The sequence below is a fragment of the Chrysemys picta genome, chromosome 2 (assembly GCF_011386835.1).
Source record: "Chrysemys picta bellii isolate R12L10 chromosome 2, ASM1138683v2, whole genome shotgun sequence".
Classification (NCBI taxonomy): domain Eukaryota; kingdom Metazoa; phylum Chordata; order Testudines; family Emydidae; genus Chrysemys; species Chrysemys picta.
In genome coordinates this window covers 17234137-17252093 of record NC_088792.1, presented here as the reverse complement: position 1 = coordinate 17252093, position 17957 = coordinate 17234137, and the positions used below count along the sequence as shown (strand labels likewise).

The following is a 17957-nucleotide window of genomic DNA, read 5'->3' as shown; positions in this document are numbered from 1 at the left end:
TAACTTTTTTGTTTAAATGGGAAAACAAATGAATAGATTCACTTTTTTCCTTAGCCTTGCTTTCTGCAAGCAAATGTTTATCTTTCAGTCAGTAGCAGTTTGCCTTGGTGAGCTCATCAGGGTTAGGCCCAGGAGGTTATCTTTTTTATATTCTTTCAAATTTCTTACATCAGAAATGTTGAATTAGGAAATTGAGGTTTACAGATAACTATGTAAAATAATTGAGTCCTGTAACATTCTAAGCTTCTTATACTAAAGCCTTGTATTTTGCATCTTGTCCACACATTGGACTGGATCCTGACCACCCCTAATCAAATAAAATCTCAGCACCTGGATCACACCGTTTTTTGTCTTTTCTTTAGGCCTTGGTATATTGATAAGTATGCCTGTCACAACAACCAAAGACTAGAAATGGGAGAAACACAGAGGCTTTGGTTTGCAGATGTTTGTGCAAATTTGATATAGACTCAAGTAATGAAGTTTAGATTCGAAATTGGATCCCAGTTTGAACTTTTCCCAAAGTTTGGAATTGTTCCTGGATTTGTTGTTCCAATTTCACCTGTAGTGGAGAACCACAGTGTTTTGCACTGGAATTAGATCTGAATCTAAATTTCCCTGACGTATGTTCTCTACCTTCATCACTTTAGATCTGGTGTTCAAGCTCTGGCCATTTCCATTGTGAACCTTTTCATTTAATTTTATGGTTTTAGGAGACTCTGAAGCTGGGTCTGTTTTTCCCTTCTCCTTATGGAATGCCTTCTCCAGGTAGCAAAAGCCCTGCAGATTAGCTGTTGTAGAATCTCATGATTTTGTACTGTAGCCATTAGAGGACAGAAACAGGAGTCCTGGGTTCTATTCATGATTCTTCCACTGACTTACTGTGTGACATTGGGCAAAGTCCTTTAACTTCTCTACGTTTCACTTTTCCCAATTTTCCTATCTTCATGCAATGCCTTGAAATCCCTGTAGGAAGATGCTATATGTATGTGTGCCAGTATTATTTTTATTTCTCTTGTGAGTTTCACCAGGCTGAATATGCCTCTATATGGGAAAAATAAAATAGATTTTTTAAAAATAATGTGATGTTGAATGTTATAATGTTTTTTAAAGAAGCAAGTCAGCAGTTTCAAAAACAATAATTGTATATTGGCATGTAGGCAACAAGACTTCTAGAATATTTTGTGTCCCTTGTGTGTATATACCAGAATTATAATGATCTGTACATTCAACATGATTTTTCTCACTCAGATTGAAGCATGCATTTTTCATTTGACAGAATATCTTCATGAAGCCAAGGCTACATTCCAATGCCATTAGTGAGAAATTTGTAGTTCCATGTCAATTCGATCATTGACTTCTTAACTGGAAGTACAGTGCACGATCAACTCCCATAGATTTCAATAGGACTTGCACAGATTGGGGCATGACACCAATGATTCGTGGTCTGGAAAACATGCCTTACAGTGACAAAAGGAGCTCAGTCTATTTAGCTTATCAAAAAGAAGGCTAAGAAGCAAATTAGTCATGGTCTAGAAGTACCTATGCAGGGAGAAGATACTTGGTATTAGAATGCTAATTAATCTAGCAGACAAAGCGATGGCAAGATCCAGTGGCTGGAAGTTAAAGTCACAACGCTCAAACTGGAAAGAAGATGCAATTCTTTAACAGCAAGAGTAATTAACCACTAGCACAGAGTATCTGGTAAGTTCTCCATCACTTTGTGTATTTAAATCAACACTAAATCTCTTTCTAAAATGTATACTATAGTTTATATACTGTAGTTCATCCTCAAATTAAATCTCTTTCTAAAATGTATAGTGTAGTTCATCCTCAAATTGTTGAGCTAAATATAGAAATCACTGGATGAAATTTTGAAACTTTTGTTGTTCAGGAAGTTGGACTAGAATGCTAGAAGTTACTAATATTCCCTTCTGGCCTTAAAAATCTATGAAACTCATTATACATATGCCACCGAACAGCCAGAGACCCAGGATAAAATTTAAAATTGGTGACCTAGAGGTGAAAAGCTCTGTTTTAGCTTCTTTTTTAGAGAGGACTAGTGGGTTGGATAACCCACATATCACTAATCTATATTTTAGTTCTGAGTGAGTGAAATTTCTAAAAGCTGGCAACCCCTAGAACAATATTTTAAAAAGATATAAGACCCTCATAACAAATAAATTAGAAGCATCCTATAGTACATAGAGAGGCATAGTCTAGCAGCCTTAAAGGAATGAGAACCAGGAATTTCTGTGTTCTAATCCCAGCTCTCATGCTTGTACTTGTCTCTGGCCTTGGGTAAATCACCTAGTATATTTACTTCAGTGTCCCCGTATGTAAAATCAGGCTACCTTAGAAAATTGTTCTGAGAATCAATTAGTAAATGAGATAGATTCAGTCCAATATCTGGCTTCTGTCTATTTAATGCCATAGAGCATTCAGGTGGAAAATTAGGGAGGTAACAAGGCCGAGGTGTTGCCAAGTATTTTAGGGACATGTATAGAGGTGTGGGTGTAATTTAAAGTAGGGAAAGCAACTTTATCTTAACCATTTAGTTAGAGTGTTAGCCACTACATGGATGTTTGGAATAGTGCTAAATAGCCAAAAAAGCAATTAGAACTTTCTCTTGACACATCCTGTTTTTAACTTTCCCAGCTCTTGCCTCTTCCAAGCCTTGGGTGACAAAAAGGAGGCTAACTCCACTTAAGCAGCAAATAGTGAATTCCAAATTGATGCAATATAACTCCATTGGCACACATCCCCACTTTCTGCCTTACTTACCCTACCATGTATGTCAATGATGAATAGAACTCATTACAGTTTTTTCTGTCATGAAAAAAATCCTAATAATCACAAATTCCTGGAAGTTAAAGAGACAGAAGAGGTCTACTGGTCCCATCCAGTTAATCTTTCTACTAATGCAGGGTTGTCCCCCAAAATATGATTCTAGAGTCTTGTGCAGTCTAGTTCACAAGTAATGAGGCTTCCATCTTTTCCTTTGGGATTTATATCACAGCCTAATAGATCTCACTCTCAGAAAGTTTCCTGATATATATTCCTGAAGAATTTCTGGCTCATATTTGTGCAGACTTTTGGTCTGGATTTATTCCTTCTTTCCTTACTGTAAATACAAATGCTCAGAGACATATTTTTTACCTTTAGCATTGGAGTGCAGCCCTGGCTTCATCAAAATATTCTGTCAAATTTGTGCCTCGAACAGAGAAAGATCACTGAGAATGGAAAATTTCTTACTGATAATTTCCTCTCTGCTAGCGGCATCACCTACAATTCTGGACATCTGGATTGCTCTCCTCTCTCTGCAGCTCACAGAGATGAATCTGTGTTCTGGCACTGTATAGTGGGGCTGTGCCCCCTCTGCTCCTGCTTGCTGCTAGATGAATTATTCCCATGCTGTAAAATTTGCATAACATCACTATTAACAAATATTCCAGAGATGGCAAAATAACTACAGTAACTCCTCACTTAAAGTTGTCCTGGTTAACATGGTTTCATTGTTACGTTGCTGATCAATTAGAGAACATGCTCGTTTAAAGTTGCACAATGCTCCCTTATAATGTTGTTTGGCAGCCACCTGCTTTGTCCATTGCTTGCAGAAAGAGCAGCCGTTGGAGCTAGCTGTTGGAGGCTTGGAACCAGGGTGGACTGGAAGCCCCCCATCGGCTCCCACTATCAGCTCCCCGCTCCCCTAAGTTCCCTGTGCGGCAGCCGCCCAGCAGGCTATGAATTGACAGGCAGTTCAGCTATCCCTCCCTCCACTGCCATGTGCTGCTCCCAGGAGCCTCCTGCTTGGAATGGGCTGAGATATTGGTATCCTAACTTCCTTGAGGGATGGGCAAAAGGTGTTTTGTTTTGAGAGCCATGCCTTATCCCAGACCACAATGTGAGGGGTGTCCTGACAACTGAGGTCAATGTATCGTTTGTACATTGGTGGAGTTGTGGTGGAGTATGAGTGGATTTTTAATTTTTCATGGTTGTGGTGCAGGTGCTTAGAGGCTGTCAGAATGAGAGAAACTGGCGATATGGACAGGTGAAACCAAGAATGGAAACCATAGATGGTGTAAAAAGGACTCTGGTGGATTGATTTGTGGTCAGAATTATTGTATGTAAACTTGGTAAAGTGAAGAAGTGATGGTAACTGATAAAGCAGCAGAGATGATGCTCCAGAATTCGGTTTACTTATTGTGTCTTCGCATAGGCTGAGGAGGCTCATAGATTAACGTTCAAGAGCTTGAACAATTCCTACCAACGATGGGAAGTGAACTGCAATTCTTGGTTAGATGTATATCCAGTGGTAAACCCTGGAGCTTGAAGATGTGATTAAAAATAGTTGGGCTGTCACCTCTGCAGTAGAGATTTTCCTGCAGAGCACAAAAAAAGACATCATTATGAGGAGGTCAACGATAACTATTGTGGCCAAGTGGCCTTGGGAATTGGAGTGATCAATAATAAAGTCCATAGAGAGAGATGACCAGAGTTGAGATAGAGTCATCAGTGAAACCAAAGTGCCCAGGGTTTCTGCTTATGAGGTTTTTGTCAAAGCACATATGTTGCAGGAATTGATTTAAGACTTTATAGACTGATGTAGTTTTGACCACCAGAAATGACGAGAGACTAACTTCATCATTTTCCAGTGACTGAAATGGCCAGCCAGGGACGAGTAGTGACATAGCTGGAGTAGGGCTAGATGTGGTTGGCCATTGGGGACATAGATCCAATCTTTTAACAGGAGAACCCCGTTCTTGACTGTGATATTTGAGTTGGGGGCCGGGTGTGTAGTGGTCAACAACAGTAATACCACAAATGGATGGAGGCAGGAAAGACTTCACCTATACATTGACAAAAGGCAGGCTTCAAGACTGTGGCAGGCTGTAGGGGTCTATTCCTTTTGTCCAGGTATTTGTCCTTGCGAGACAACACATCAGGCTTGCCATTCCAGGTACAAGGGTGATAGGTGAGGGTAAAACCAAACTGGGAGGAAAAAGGATCAGTTTGTTTGAAGATGATTGAGTACCAAATGGATGTATTGGTCATGGAGGGCTTGGTTTTTCAAGAAGATGATGATGTCATCTAAATAAATCACTACAAACTGGTCCCGAACATCTCTAAAGAAGTCATTGACAAAGTGCTGGAATGTGGTTGGGGCATTGGAAAGGCTGACGAGCATGACAAGATATTCATAATGGCCATCCAGGTGTGAAACACTGTCATTCACTCATCGCCTTCTTAAAATCAGACTAGATTGTAAGCACCACAAAGATCAAGCTTGATGAATGTTTTAGTGGAGCTGACCCTCTCCAATAGTTTTGCTGATCAAAGACAAGGGTTAGCTATTCTTGATGATAATGTTGTTCAGGGCTCAACAGTCTACACAGAGATGGAAGGAGCCATCCTTCTTTTTGACAAGCGTATTCAGAGTCCTGGTGGAGGATGTAGACAGACAGGTAAAGTTTTTTGCCAGGTTCTCATGAAGGTATTCCTGTAGGGCCTGGAATTCTGGTTTGACAAGGGATAAATCCATTCAAATGGAATTTTGGCCCTGGGCTGTAGCTCACTGGGACAGACACAGGACTGATGTGGGGGTAGGATGTCAGCATTTCTTTTGTCAAACACATTGGCAAAATCTCAATATTTTGCAGGGATTGGTCAATTGTTACCTTCTTGAATTTGCTGGACACAGAAGACAGTGGCTTTCCCCACACTGTTTCTTGTTTCCTTGGTGCCTGACTTAGCTAAACATCATTGCTGGCAGTAGCCCGACTCACACTGTACCTCTTGAATCTTCCAGAAGATATTTGGATCAGGGACCAAGAGCCAGGGGATGCCAAGTATTATGTGGAAGTGGAGTGAGTTGATCAAGTTAAATTACAGGGTTTCTTGGTGGTTTTGGATTTCAAACCAAAGGGGCATAGATTCATGGGTAACAGGACCTGAGAACAGTATCAATCAATTCCACCAGGTCTGGGGTGAGCTTTCTTTGTACCAGAAGTTGGTTAGCCTTATCAAATCCAGCATTCATAAAATTACTGGAGACTTTACAATCCACAAGTGCAAATTGAGAGCAGTTCACCTCATGTGTAGACGGGACACAGAGACGGAGCAAGACTTGCAGGTGGGGATGACAACAGTCCACAGCTGTTAAAGTTGGCTTGGGGCACCCAATTTGGTGATTATGTCAAGCTGTGACCCTTCTAAAGGGGCTTTATGTGGTTATTACCCTGATCTGCTGCAGGTCTGGATTTGAGGGAGCATTTGGTGGCAAGACAGCCTTGTCCACCACAGTATAGGTAAAGGCCGTTCTGTCACTGATACTCCTTCTCCCAGTCCATGAGGTGTCTTTGCATCACGTTGATCTTCACAGGCTGTCACCCTGGGACTGGCTGTGGTAGTAGCTGGAATGGGACCAGACTAGACTGGGGTAGAAAATATACCCTTTTTTCCTGTTGGCGCTATTTGAACAGTTGGGTTCTCAATCTGTATGCATAGTTCAGTGTCTGAGTTCAGCACCGTGGGGGCCTGAGGGGGGCGGTCTACCCAGGCCAACTCATTTTTATGTCATTTGTTAGACCCTGATGGAAATGATAGATCTGTGCCTCTTCATTTATTCCATGTCAGTGAGCAAACGTTGACTATAGGTGGCATATGCCAAGATGGACCAATGGCCTTGTTTAAGAAACTGCAGGGCAGCGCTGGTGGTATGAGCACAGTTTGGACCATCGAATATGAGTGAGACGGCATGGAGGAACTTGTCAAAATTGCCAAGGACCTGGCTGGACTGCTCTAGGAGAGGAAAGGTGCAGTCTAGCACTTCACCAGTCAATAAATTGATAACCAGCCCCACTTTGGCCTGATTAGTGGGTTACATCTCAGTGCACATCAGGAAAAACAGATGGCATTGGTTGAGGAACCTGCGGAACTTCTGGTAGTTCCCATCCAACTTCCCTGGCAGCAGGGCCTTCAGGCCTTGTTCTAAAGGTACTGCATCTGGCTACACTGGGGGTACTGGGTTGTCGGGATCTGTGAGCAGAGAGGGTGTTCTCCAGTTCGAGCTGGGCACGTTGGCTCTGGAGGCACTGAATTAACTCCGACATCTCAGTAGCAGACGTGACAGAGGTTTCCATCTCAGTTGCTTGACCAAGCATGAAAAGGACAATCTGCTGAAATGGTCAGAGTTGCCAGGTGAGGCAGAAGCAGATGAAAGCTGGAATAGGGTCTGGCTGGCGTGGGAACAGGCATGGGCTGGAGCAGGAGCAAAGGTAGTTTGTTGAAACTACTGGCAGGGGGAATGTTCCTGGCCAGTTAGTGATGAGCAGACTGGAGAGACTGTTTCTCTTTGGAGCCTATATACCTGCCTTGGGATCACAAGAATGGAACCTTACCTGTGGATTGGGTGAACCCTGCGGGTAATTGATCAATCATTGCATTTGAGCAGGCTCAGTCTCAAAGGTAACTCAGCGATGAGTCATGATGGCCACGAGACCCTGAGCCAACACAGAAGAATTGTCTTCTGTATGGACACTGAAGTCACATAATACAAATCTGGAGAATGCACAAAACAAGCAATTTGTAGCCCAATATTTACCTTGGCCAATTAAAATATACAGCAACATATTCCTGTATTAGTACAGTGATCCAAAGCTGGATGCTTGCATAACAAAAGGACAAAGGGCTGGAGTGTGCGTGGGTAGAAGTAGTTGAAAGAAGCAATTTACCCAAGAAGTGGTTGTAATTTTCATTTGGACTCCTGCTATTTGCCCTTATCACCTTTATGTTCTACATTGTTCTTCCCTGACCTTGGTATAGTGGCACTGTATGATGCATTCCCCATGTGGCTGGAGGCAGAAGCCAGTCTCATTCTTTGAATTGGTCAGTGTCATGCGGCAAAGTGAGGTAAATGTATTTCTGTTTTTCACTTCAGTCTGTTTTGCAGGATGACTTGGAAATGCGGTGCTTTCATCTTGGATGTGATGCTTTTTTGAGAATATCATGCCCACAACAAGGTGTAGCAAAAGAGAAATTCAACTAATAGGCAAACCATAAAGAGTTCAGATTTGTTTCCAGGCACAGTGGTTTATTGGTTATTTTTCACTTGTTTCTGCATTACATTGTTTTGATGATCTTGGCAGGGATCTGTCACTCTATGTAGGTATAATTGAAACTTGTTTCCCCTGAGGAATCACTCTGCCATTTGGTTGATTTGTTTACTGACATTGACAGAGATCTTAATGGCTTTTAAAACACAATTTGTGCATCACTGAATATGCACCAAAAAGGAAAATAAGATTAATGTATTGGTAAAGTGAGGTTCTCTTCGCGGTGCTTTGGCGGTGTCATAAAGTATCTACCTGAGCAAGTCATTGTAGGTTCAGAAATTGTATGAGAACCCTATGCAATCTACATCTTCAATTTGTTGTTGCTTTTTATGTTCAGGGCTTTGACTACAGATTCTCTAAAAGGTAGAATATAAAGAATTGTTTGTAGCCTCCAGAGCTGTTTGACCACCTTTTCCATTGTGTTTTGTCTTCAGCTTAAGCCAAATTGAGGCTGATATAATATAGATGTAATCAGTGAAATATCTCTTTGGGAGGGGTCTTCAGCATTATAGCGTTTAACAGTACCAAACACTATAGTAGTTACTATTGATTATTACAAAACATCTACTTCCATAAATTCATGCTGCGCATTACAAACATGGGCCCTACTTCAGCAATGGTATTTAAATATTTGCCTAGTTTTAAGCACATGAATAGTCTTTTTGAAGTCAATGGGTCTACTCACAACATCTGGGCAGGAAATGGTTTTCCTATCCATTGAAAATTTTTAAGGTTTCAAAAATGTTCCCATTCTGCATTGGGATGAAACGAAGACCTTCTGAAATTTTAGGTGAAAAACCATAGAGCATGCCCAGAATAGCCCCATGGGCAGGGCACTCACCTGGAATTGAGACCCTGTTCTGCCTGTTGAGGGCAAGGGACTTAAATCTGGGTCTCCCCAATTCCAGGTGAGTGCTCTGATCATCAGGCTGTCTGAGGTGGGCTAGTCTCTTGTTCTCATTTTGACCAGAAATCCCATCCTAAACCTAAGAAAGCTTCCCAACAATACTTTTGTTGAAACTGACAAAAAAAGTTTTGGTTTAGAGAAATTTGCATTTTTCAATGAAAAACTATTTCATTGTGAAATTTGCAACCAGCTCTACTACTAATATGCTTAAGTACTTTGCTGAATTGGGGTTATGGACATAAACACAGATTTTGTGCTCTGACAAGCATAAAAACAAACGACAAGACACAGGACAGTGAGTGAATTATTAATGAAGAGAAGGTGGCATTTCTTGAAATGTTGATTCAAAGATGAATAGGATGCTATTTTTAATATCCCAAAAGGTATGAGCTCAGTTCTTCAAGAGATTGTCCACATAGATTCTGCTCTTTGTGCACATGAGCATAAGACTGGATTATTTTCAACAGCCATGTCTGTTGGGGGTTATGCCTGCTCTCAGTGTCCTCTTGCTCCGCATAGCAGTGCGCATAAAGAACAGGGCAGCCATAATCTTCACTCAGTTCCTTCTTCTCTCCCATGGCTGCAAGGTAGAGCCCTGTAGCTCTTAACCACATTCCATAGCAAGTGAAATGAGACTTCACATGTTGGATGTTGTGAGAGCATTATCCTTTTACTTGAATAGGACCAATCCATTCAGGTGTGCACCTGGACTCTTCTCTATATTTGCTGAAAGGGGTAAGGAACAGCCTGTATCTTCCCAGAGATGAAGTGGGTCTTGGCCTGTGTCAGGAGTTGCTCTGGTTTGGCTAAGAAAGAGCCACCTGGACAGATTAGAATTCATTCCACCAGAGTTCAGGTGACTGGCCTCCAGTCTGCTTGGGTAGCATCCCCACAGCAGAGATATGTAGATCAGCAATGTGAAGTTTATCCAGACCTTTACTACTCATTATTATCCAGACCTTTACTACTCATTATTCTTTGGTAAAAGCTTTCAGAGCAGTTGCTAGTTCAGTTAGGTATCCTACAGTCACTCTTGAAATGGGCCTCTGCTCACCAGCCTCCTAGCACTGGGTTAACAGCTTGTTAGTCACCAAGAGTAGAAAGTCTGTGGACAATCACTCGAAGAAGAAAGAGAACAATTATTTGCCTTGCAGTAACTGTGATTCTTCCAGATGGGTTGTCCACACAGATTCTGAATCCTGCCTTTCATCCCCACTGATCAGTGTCCTGCTCGTGCGGGATTCTTATTAGAAAAAGACCTGAGTGCAGGTTATGGCTGCCCTGCCCTTTATGCTCTCATCTATGGGAACTGAGAGGAAACTCAGTGCAGGCGTGGCTTCCATGGGCACTGCTGTGTTGCATGCATGGGGCATGTGTGCACCAAAAGTGAAATATGTGTGGAGAGTCACAGTTACTGCAAGGTAAGTAACCATTCTGTCCTGTGTTGGGTGAAGGTTCAGAAAGACTATTTTATCAGAATGTATTAGTACCTTCCTAATTATTATTCTTTGAAACACATTCTTATCCTTCAGGCAGATGGAGTTTGCCACGATTTCACTGATTAGTGATTGTGAACATCACAAAGAGATGTGTTTTGAGAATTTTGCTGATTTTGTAAGTTGTTTGTCAGTTTGCACATACATAACTGAGATCCAAACTGAGGCTGACCTCAAATCAAAACTATAGCATAATATCATCTTGCCTTTGGTACTGTATCCCTCTTCAGTAGAGCTTACTGATTTTGGTACCACAATGATATTAGAGTTACATTATTTATATTGCCTTTTTTATCCATGGATTGTAACATGCTTTATAACAGTGGCTAAGCAGCACTATCCTCAGTTTTACTGCTGGCAAAATTGAGGCCGAGGTAGGTTATGGATTTGTCCAGAATCACACAGTAAGCCATTGGTAAAGTCAGTGATAGAAACCATGTCATCTTATTCCCAGTTGCGTGCTCTAATTCCCAAATTAAATAGCATATATCTTGATGATACTTATTTAACTGATCTCTCTATTGCCTTGTAGTGCCAAGAACAAGAATTGTGGCCACTGGTGGAGCATCATATAATAAAGAAATCTTACAGGTAAGGGTAGATCGCTGAGTTTGTTAAGAAAATTACATTGCACTGGATATTAACAGCTTTGGCAGAGGTTTATATTGGTGTATTGAGTTTGCCGCCTCTATAGCTGCACATAAGATTGAGAGTATTTGAGATTTTAAGAGCTATTTTTCAAATTTTGAGATCTTGTGTGGAGTGTGTTAACAAAATTATAATAATTTCTCCCCGTGTTTTACAGGTTAAGCCAATGCTAATTTCAAATTGAGTTCTGAAGAGTATTTACAATTGACTAGTTTTGTGAAAGTATCTGAAATGCTGATAACCTCCAAGTCTCATAACTTAAGTCACATCATTTCAGCAACCAAACCAAAGAGGTGTTGGTAAGAGTGCATTTAAGGTGAGATTTTTAAAAATGTTCAGCGTTGGACCATTAATTTCAATGAGAGCAGAGTTAGGCTGAACACCTTTGAAAATCTCAGCCATAATGTCTATGGGAGTGGTGGAGGCTGAAGTCCTCTATTCACCCACAGGACACTTACAGCATAGGCAGTATCAGTACAATCTACTGCATACTGCCCCACCAATGCACATCAGTCCCATTGTGAAGGGACCACCTCTAGGTGATGAGAAAGTAGTTTAGTCTCCCTGGCCCATTTAGTCATCAACCTCTCTCCTGAGATTGATAATTAGTGCTAGTTGTGGTGGTGTATTTGTGACAAGGACAGTTGTCCAGTAGGAACTGGACTGATCTTGCTCATTTATTTCACACCTACCACAGAACAGCTTTGAGACTACAAAGGTCTTTGACAAAATGACTCACCAGCCAATGTGCCGCTTTGTGGCTTGGTGCGGCAGCGTTAGGGTTTTCCTCGCTATCGTCTCGGTGACACACCATTGGGGTCTGCTGGGTGCCACCTTTGTCTTGTGACTCAACTCTCTGGCCAGGCCATGGTTTAGTCTCACCACTTTCGAGGTAAGTGAGAGTCCTGTCCAAATATAGTCTGGTGGCCTTGTGCCAGGGCTTCAGCCTCACTGTAGGCCCACTAGACCTTATGACCCTGGTCTGGGGCTTTCACCAGTCCTTTCACTGGTGGCCTATAGGACAACCAAGTCCATCCTTCTATCTTGGGTTTCAGCCTCGGGCCCCTGCAGCAGGCTATTAAGATCTGCTTCTTCAGACTTCCTGCTTCTTCCCTGGGCTTCTATCTACTGCAGTCTGCCTCTAGGCCTTCTTCCCCAACCCCTTTCAGGCCTCAGAGGAAAGATAACAAAGGAAAAGCACAACACAGAAATAGTCCAAACATGTCTCTGGCCTCCCTCTTTTCAGTGTCCTCAGAGCTATTGCACAGTGTTTTCAGGAAGCCTCTGCCAGCTTCATCCTCCCTTCCTGGGAGCCAATGAAGAGAGGTCTGTCCACCTCCCAGGGCTGGGACCTTCTGAACTGGGCTCCTGCAAGATTAGCATGCCTCCCAGGGGTGGCGAAGCAAGGCTGCCTGAGCCCAAAGTTGTATAGGCAGTTTTGCCTGGTGTGGGGTTTGTACACCCCATCACAGTCTTGGTCATTATGGAATTGATCCAGATTTGAGCTCATGACTTAGAAGTGAAAGGCTCCATATTTCCCGAGTCATCCAGAATCCCTTTTCTCAGTTTTGTATGACAATAGGGTTTAAAGTGGATTGGGACAAGAGAAAAAAAATGACACACGTTGCTTGTTGCTGTTATTTCTCTTTGTCTGTTGTATCTGCTCTGGTTATTCTAGCCAATAACTTGACATAAGGAAAATTAAAAACTATGGGCCAGATTGATTCGTGCTCGTGTAATTCCACTAAGGCAACACCAGGGTTGAACTTGGGCCAGTACATTTAGTGGGAGTGAAACCTTAGTTTCTAAAGCTATATATACACCCTAGAGCCATTTGTAGAGCCTCCTCACTGTTATATCTAGGCAAGGAGCTAGATGTTTTTCACAATACATTTGTACACAGTGAAACAAACTTAGAAAGGGGGAAATAAAGTTACAGAACTTGCAGTTCAAGTATAATAAAACTGCTATTAAAACTTGTTAGAAGTGTCTTAAAATAATATGATCAATATAGTGCCATTCCTTTAATTTAATCACTGGTTAATTGGATCCTTTAAAATTTAATCAAAACCTCAGGAAACAATGTGTTTTCAAGTTATTGTTATTGCTTTTGGATAATTCATTCTGGGGCTATAGAAAGCTGTCACTTAATAACCTCATTTTATACATACCAAAGGTAACACTCAAGAATATCTGTTAAGAACATAAGAATGACCATACTGGGTCAGACAAGGTGTTCATTTATCCCAGTATCCTGTCTTCTGGCAATGGCCAATGCCAGATGCTTCAAAGAGAATGAACAGAACCAGGCAATCATCAAGTGATCCATCCCTTGTTGTCCAATCCCACCATCTGGAAGTTAGAGGCCTAGGGACAGAGCATGGGATTGCATCCCTGACCATCTTGGCTAATAGCCAATTGATAGACCTATCCTCCATGAATTTATCTAATTCTTTTTTGAATTCAGTTAGTTTTGGAATTCACAACATCCCCTGGCAATGAGTTCCACATAGGGTGACCAGACAGCAAGTGTGAAAAATCGGGACAGGGGTGGGGGTAATAGGCACCTATATAAGAAAAAGCCCCAAATATCGCCCCAGATAGGGACATCTGGTCACCTTCCACGGGTTGACTGTTTGTTTTAAGCCTGATGCCTGTTAATTTCATTGGGTGACCCCTGGTTCTTGTGTTATGTGAAGGAATAAATAACATTTCCTTATTCACTTTCTGCACACCATTCATGGTTTTATAGACCTCTATCATATCCCCCCTTTGTTGTCTCTTTTACAAACTGAACAGTTTTATAATCTCTCTTCATATGGAAGCTGTTCCATATGAACAATCATTTCTGTGGCCCTTTTCTGTAGCTTTTTTTGCAACAGTGTTACTCTGTTGACTCATATTTAGCTTGTGATCCATTATGACCTTCAGATCACTTTCCGCAGTACTCCTTCCTAGGCAGTCATTTCCCATTATTTATGTGTGCAACTGATTGTTCCTTCTTAAGTGGAGTACTTTGCATTTGCCCTTACTGAGGGACCCCAGTCATTATGCCCTTCCAGCATGACTGTGAACCACAGATAACTACTCTCTGGGAACGGTTTTCCACCCAGTTATGCACCCACCTTATAGTAGCTCCATCTAGGTTGCATTTCCCTAGTTTATGAGAAGGTCATGTGAGACAGTATCAAAAGCGTTACTAAAGTCAAGATTCACTACGTCTGCCGCTTCCCCCCCATCCACACGGCTTGTTACCCTGTCAAAGAAAGCTATCAGGTTGGTTTGACATGATTTGTTCTTGACAAATCCATGCTAACTGTTACTTATCGCTTTATCTTCTAGATGTTTGCAAATTGATTGCTTAATTATTTGTTCCATTATCTTTCCGGGTACAGAAGTTAAGCTGACTGGTCTGTAATTCCCTGGGTTGTCCTTATTTCCCTTTTTATAGATTGTCACTATATTTGCCCTTTCCCAGTCTTCTGGAATCTCTCCTGTCTTCCATGACTTTTAAAAGATAATCGCTAATGGCTCAGATATCTCCTCAGTCAGCTCCTTGAGTATTCTAGGATGCATTTGATCAGACCCTGGTGATTTGAAGACATCTAACTTGTCTAAGTAATTTTTAACTTGTTCTTTCCCTATTTTAGCCTCTGATCCTACCTCATTTTCACTGGCATTCACTATGTTAGACGTCCAATCACCACCAACCTTCTTGGTGAAAACTGAAATAAAGAAGTCATTAAGCACCTCAGCCATTTCTACATTTTCTGTTATTGTTTTTCCCTCCTCACTGAGTAACAGGCCTACCTTGTCCTTGGTCTTCCTCTTGCTTCTAATGTATTTGTAGAATTTTTTCTTGTTACCCTTTATATCTCTAGCTAGTTTGATCGGGGGCAAAAATCTGTCTGGGGATTGGTCCTGCTTTGAGCAGGGGGTTGCACTAGATGATCTCCTGAGGTCCCTTCCAACTCTGATATTCTATGATTCTATGATCTTGCTTTGTGCCTTGGCCTTTCTAATTTTGTCCCTACATACTTGTGTTATTTGTTTATATTCATCCTTTGTAATTTGACCTAGTTTCCACTTTTTGTAGGACTCTTTTTTGATTTTTAGATCATTGAAGATCTCCTGGTTAAGCCAGGGTGGTCTCTTTCCATACTTCCTATCTTTCCTACACAGTGGGATAGTTTACTGTTCTGCCCTTAATAATGTCTCTTTGAAAAACTGCCAACTGTCTTCAATTGTTTTTCCCCTTAGATTTGCTAGCTCTTCGCAGTCTGCTTTGGACTTAAACTATCTTGAGTAATTCAGTATCATCTGCAAAATTTGCCTTCTCACTGTCTATCCCTTTTTTGCAGAAGATTTATGAATATGTTGAACAGCAGTGGTCCCAGTACAGATCCCTGGGGGACACAGTTATTTACCTTCTCCATTCTGAAAATAGACCATTTATTCCTACCCATTGTTTCCTGTCTTTTAACCAGTTACTGATCCATGAGAGGCCCTTCTGTCTTATCCTATGACTGCTTACTTGGCATAAGAGCCATTGGTGAGAGACCTTGTCAAAGGCTTTCTTAAAGTCCCAAGTACTCTATATCCACTAGATTACTCTTGTTCACATGTTTTGACCTCCTCAAAGAATTCTAATAGATTGGTGGGGCATGATTTCCCTTTATAGAAGCTGTATTGACTCTTCCCTGACAAATCATGTTCATCTATGTGTCTAATAATTCTGGTCATTACTATAGTTTCGACCAATTTGCCTGGTACTGAAGTTAGACTTACTAGCCTGTAGTTGCCAAGATCATCTCTGGAACCTTTTTTAAAAATTAGCTGTCCTCCAGTCATCTGGTACAGAAGCTGATTTAAGTGATAGGTTACACACCACAGTTAGTAGTTCTGAAATTTCATATTTGAGTTCCATCAGAACTCTTGGGTGAATACCATCTGGTGACTTAGGCCTGCCTAATTATACTTTGACATTTGATTTGCCAGAGTTTATGCTCCTTTCTATTTTCTTATTTTAAAATATAGTCCTTAATGTCTATACTAGGGAGTTTTTCCTTTTACATCTTTGACTCTTGATGAATGACTGCATGAAACATGTGGTGAAATGTTTGTTCTTTATTTTTGACATTGAAAAGTTCTATCTGTTACTTTTGAAGTCACTCACGAGGAAGAAATCACACATTCTAAATGGTTTGTTATATACATGAATTTATGAATAAGCTTAAATTCGATCACCAAGCCATGGAAAGGACGTCTTGATCAATTTTCCATTTGTCCCCTAAAATAGAGTTTCATGTGATGCTTGATATAGATGGATCCTTAGAAATGCTTACTTTACAATGCTACCTGAAGGGACCACAGCACTGGCTTGGTTTAGATTAAAAGTAAAACAAGTTTATTAACAACAGAAGATAGGATTTTAAGTGAGTTCAAGTAAGGGATAGAGTTAGATATGGGTACAAGCAAATAAGTGTGAAAAACACTTTCTAGTGGCTAAGGCTTAAAACAACAAGGTACAGCCTTTATTCAAGGTAGTTTCCTTACCAATCTACCTTCCAGCAAGATGGCTGACCACCATTCTGGTCAGGATCTTCCACAAAGTCCAAAGTGCTTGGTTCCTTTATCTTGTTAGGTGGAAGGTAACTTGGGGTTTTTTGCCCCTCTCTTTTATAGTGCAATGAACCTTTACAATGGATTCTTCTGAAGGTTGTCCTAAAGCAAAGTTCAGTCAAGCTGTGAGGAAGGCTACGTAGAGTCTTGTGAGGAAGGAAGCTTCATGCTGGTTTCCTTTGCTGGTGTTTGCTAAAATGCCAATTAATCTGTTTTCTGCAATGTCCTCCCTGTGCCGTGATGCTAAGTGATTATCTCCTCCCCTTGTTGCCTTGATGGTTCTGTTTATCTTTTATGTAAATTGCATTTCCATTGTCTCTTAATGCACCTTGGAAGTACCTTCAAGGTGGCAGAACCACATTACTTTGTCTAGAGTGGGGTAATTTCAGCCCTGCTCAGCAGATACACTTTAAGAACATAATTCACAATATGTTTGTAATTTTGAATTTGTCGTCTGTACATACACCCCGCAATAATATTAATGATCAGTATGTTATTAGATTACTATTGATGTCTTACATTATACCTTTTTAAATACAGGTTATAACATTAGTGAGTTGGTGTACACTGAACTGGTCTGGCCAGCTGAAACTCACTACGAGATACCATTTAGCCCCCTGTCCTCTTGCACTGGGATACTGTTAGGGTCACACGACTCCTATACCACCCTCCCTGCAGACCCCAGAACAAGGGCTATGTTGGGGAGAGAGAGGAGGAAGAGCTGGAATGCTCTGGGCCTCCATGCTGCTCTAACCTTGGTCATGTCTGAGCAGAGAATTGGGGAGTTGCAGTCGACTCCCTCACTTCTCCCCTCCTTCCTTCTACTTTGCTGAGCATAAACTTGGTGAAGCAGAGAATCTGGCCCCCCATTTCTTGGTTCAGGAGTGAACATATCTGCCCCTTACAAGTCTTGGGGGATGATTCTGAGAACTTGCTGGAGATACAATGACCACATACCGAAGCCTTGTAAGTGACAACATCGTAAGAAATGTATCTTTATTTCCTGGCCCCAGTCACCTGAGCTGAGTCAGGTTTGCCAAAGGTTAGTACTGTGTCACATGAAAAGGATCAGTACACATTGACCCCTGAGGTAACTGTTATAAAGCCTGCACAAACATTTGGCTATCATGTGCAGGAACCATTTGCTTGCCTCAGCAATTATAAGGAATTACT

General features: G+C 41.4%; 1 protein-coding gene across 12 annotated transcripts in view; it reads left to right on the top strand.

Moving 5' to 3' along the window:
* XYLB (xylulokinase) overlaps positions 1–17957 on the top strand; it is a 159225-nt gene that overhangs the window by 127957 nt on the left and 13311 nt on the right. For all 12 annotated transcript variants that reach the window (XM_065582715.1, XM_005297159.5, XM_065582711.1 and 9 more), the window contains one exon: positions 11047–11105. In XM_065582715.1, coding sequence (XP_065438787.1) covers positions 11047–11105 — 59 coding nt within the window. The remainder of the gene's footprint in view (positions 1–11046; positions 11106–17957) is intronic.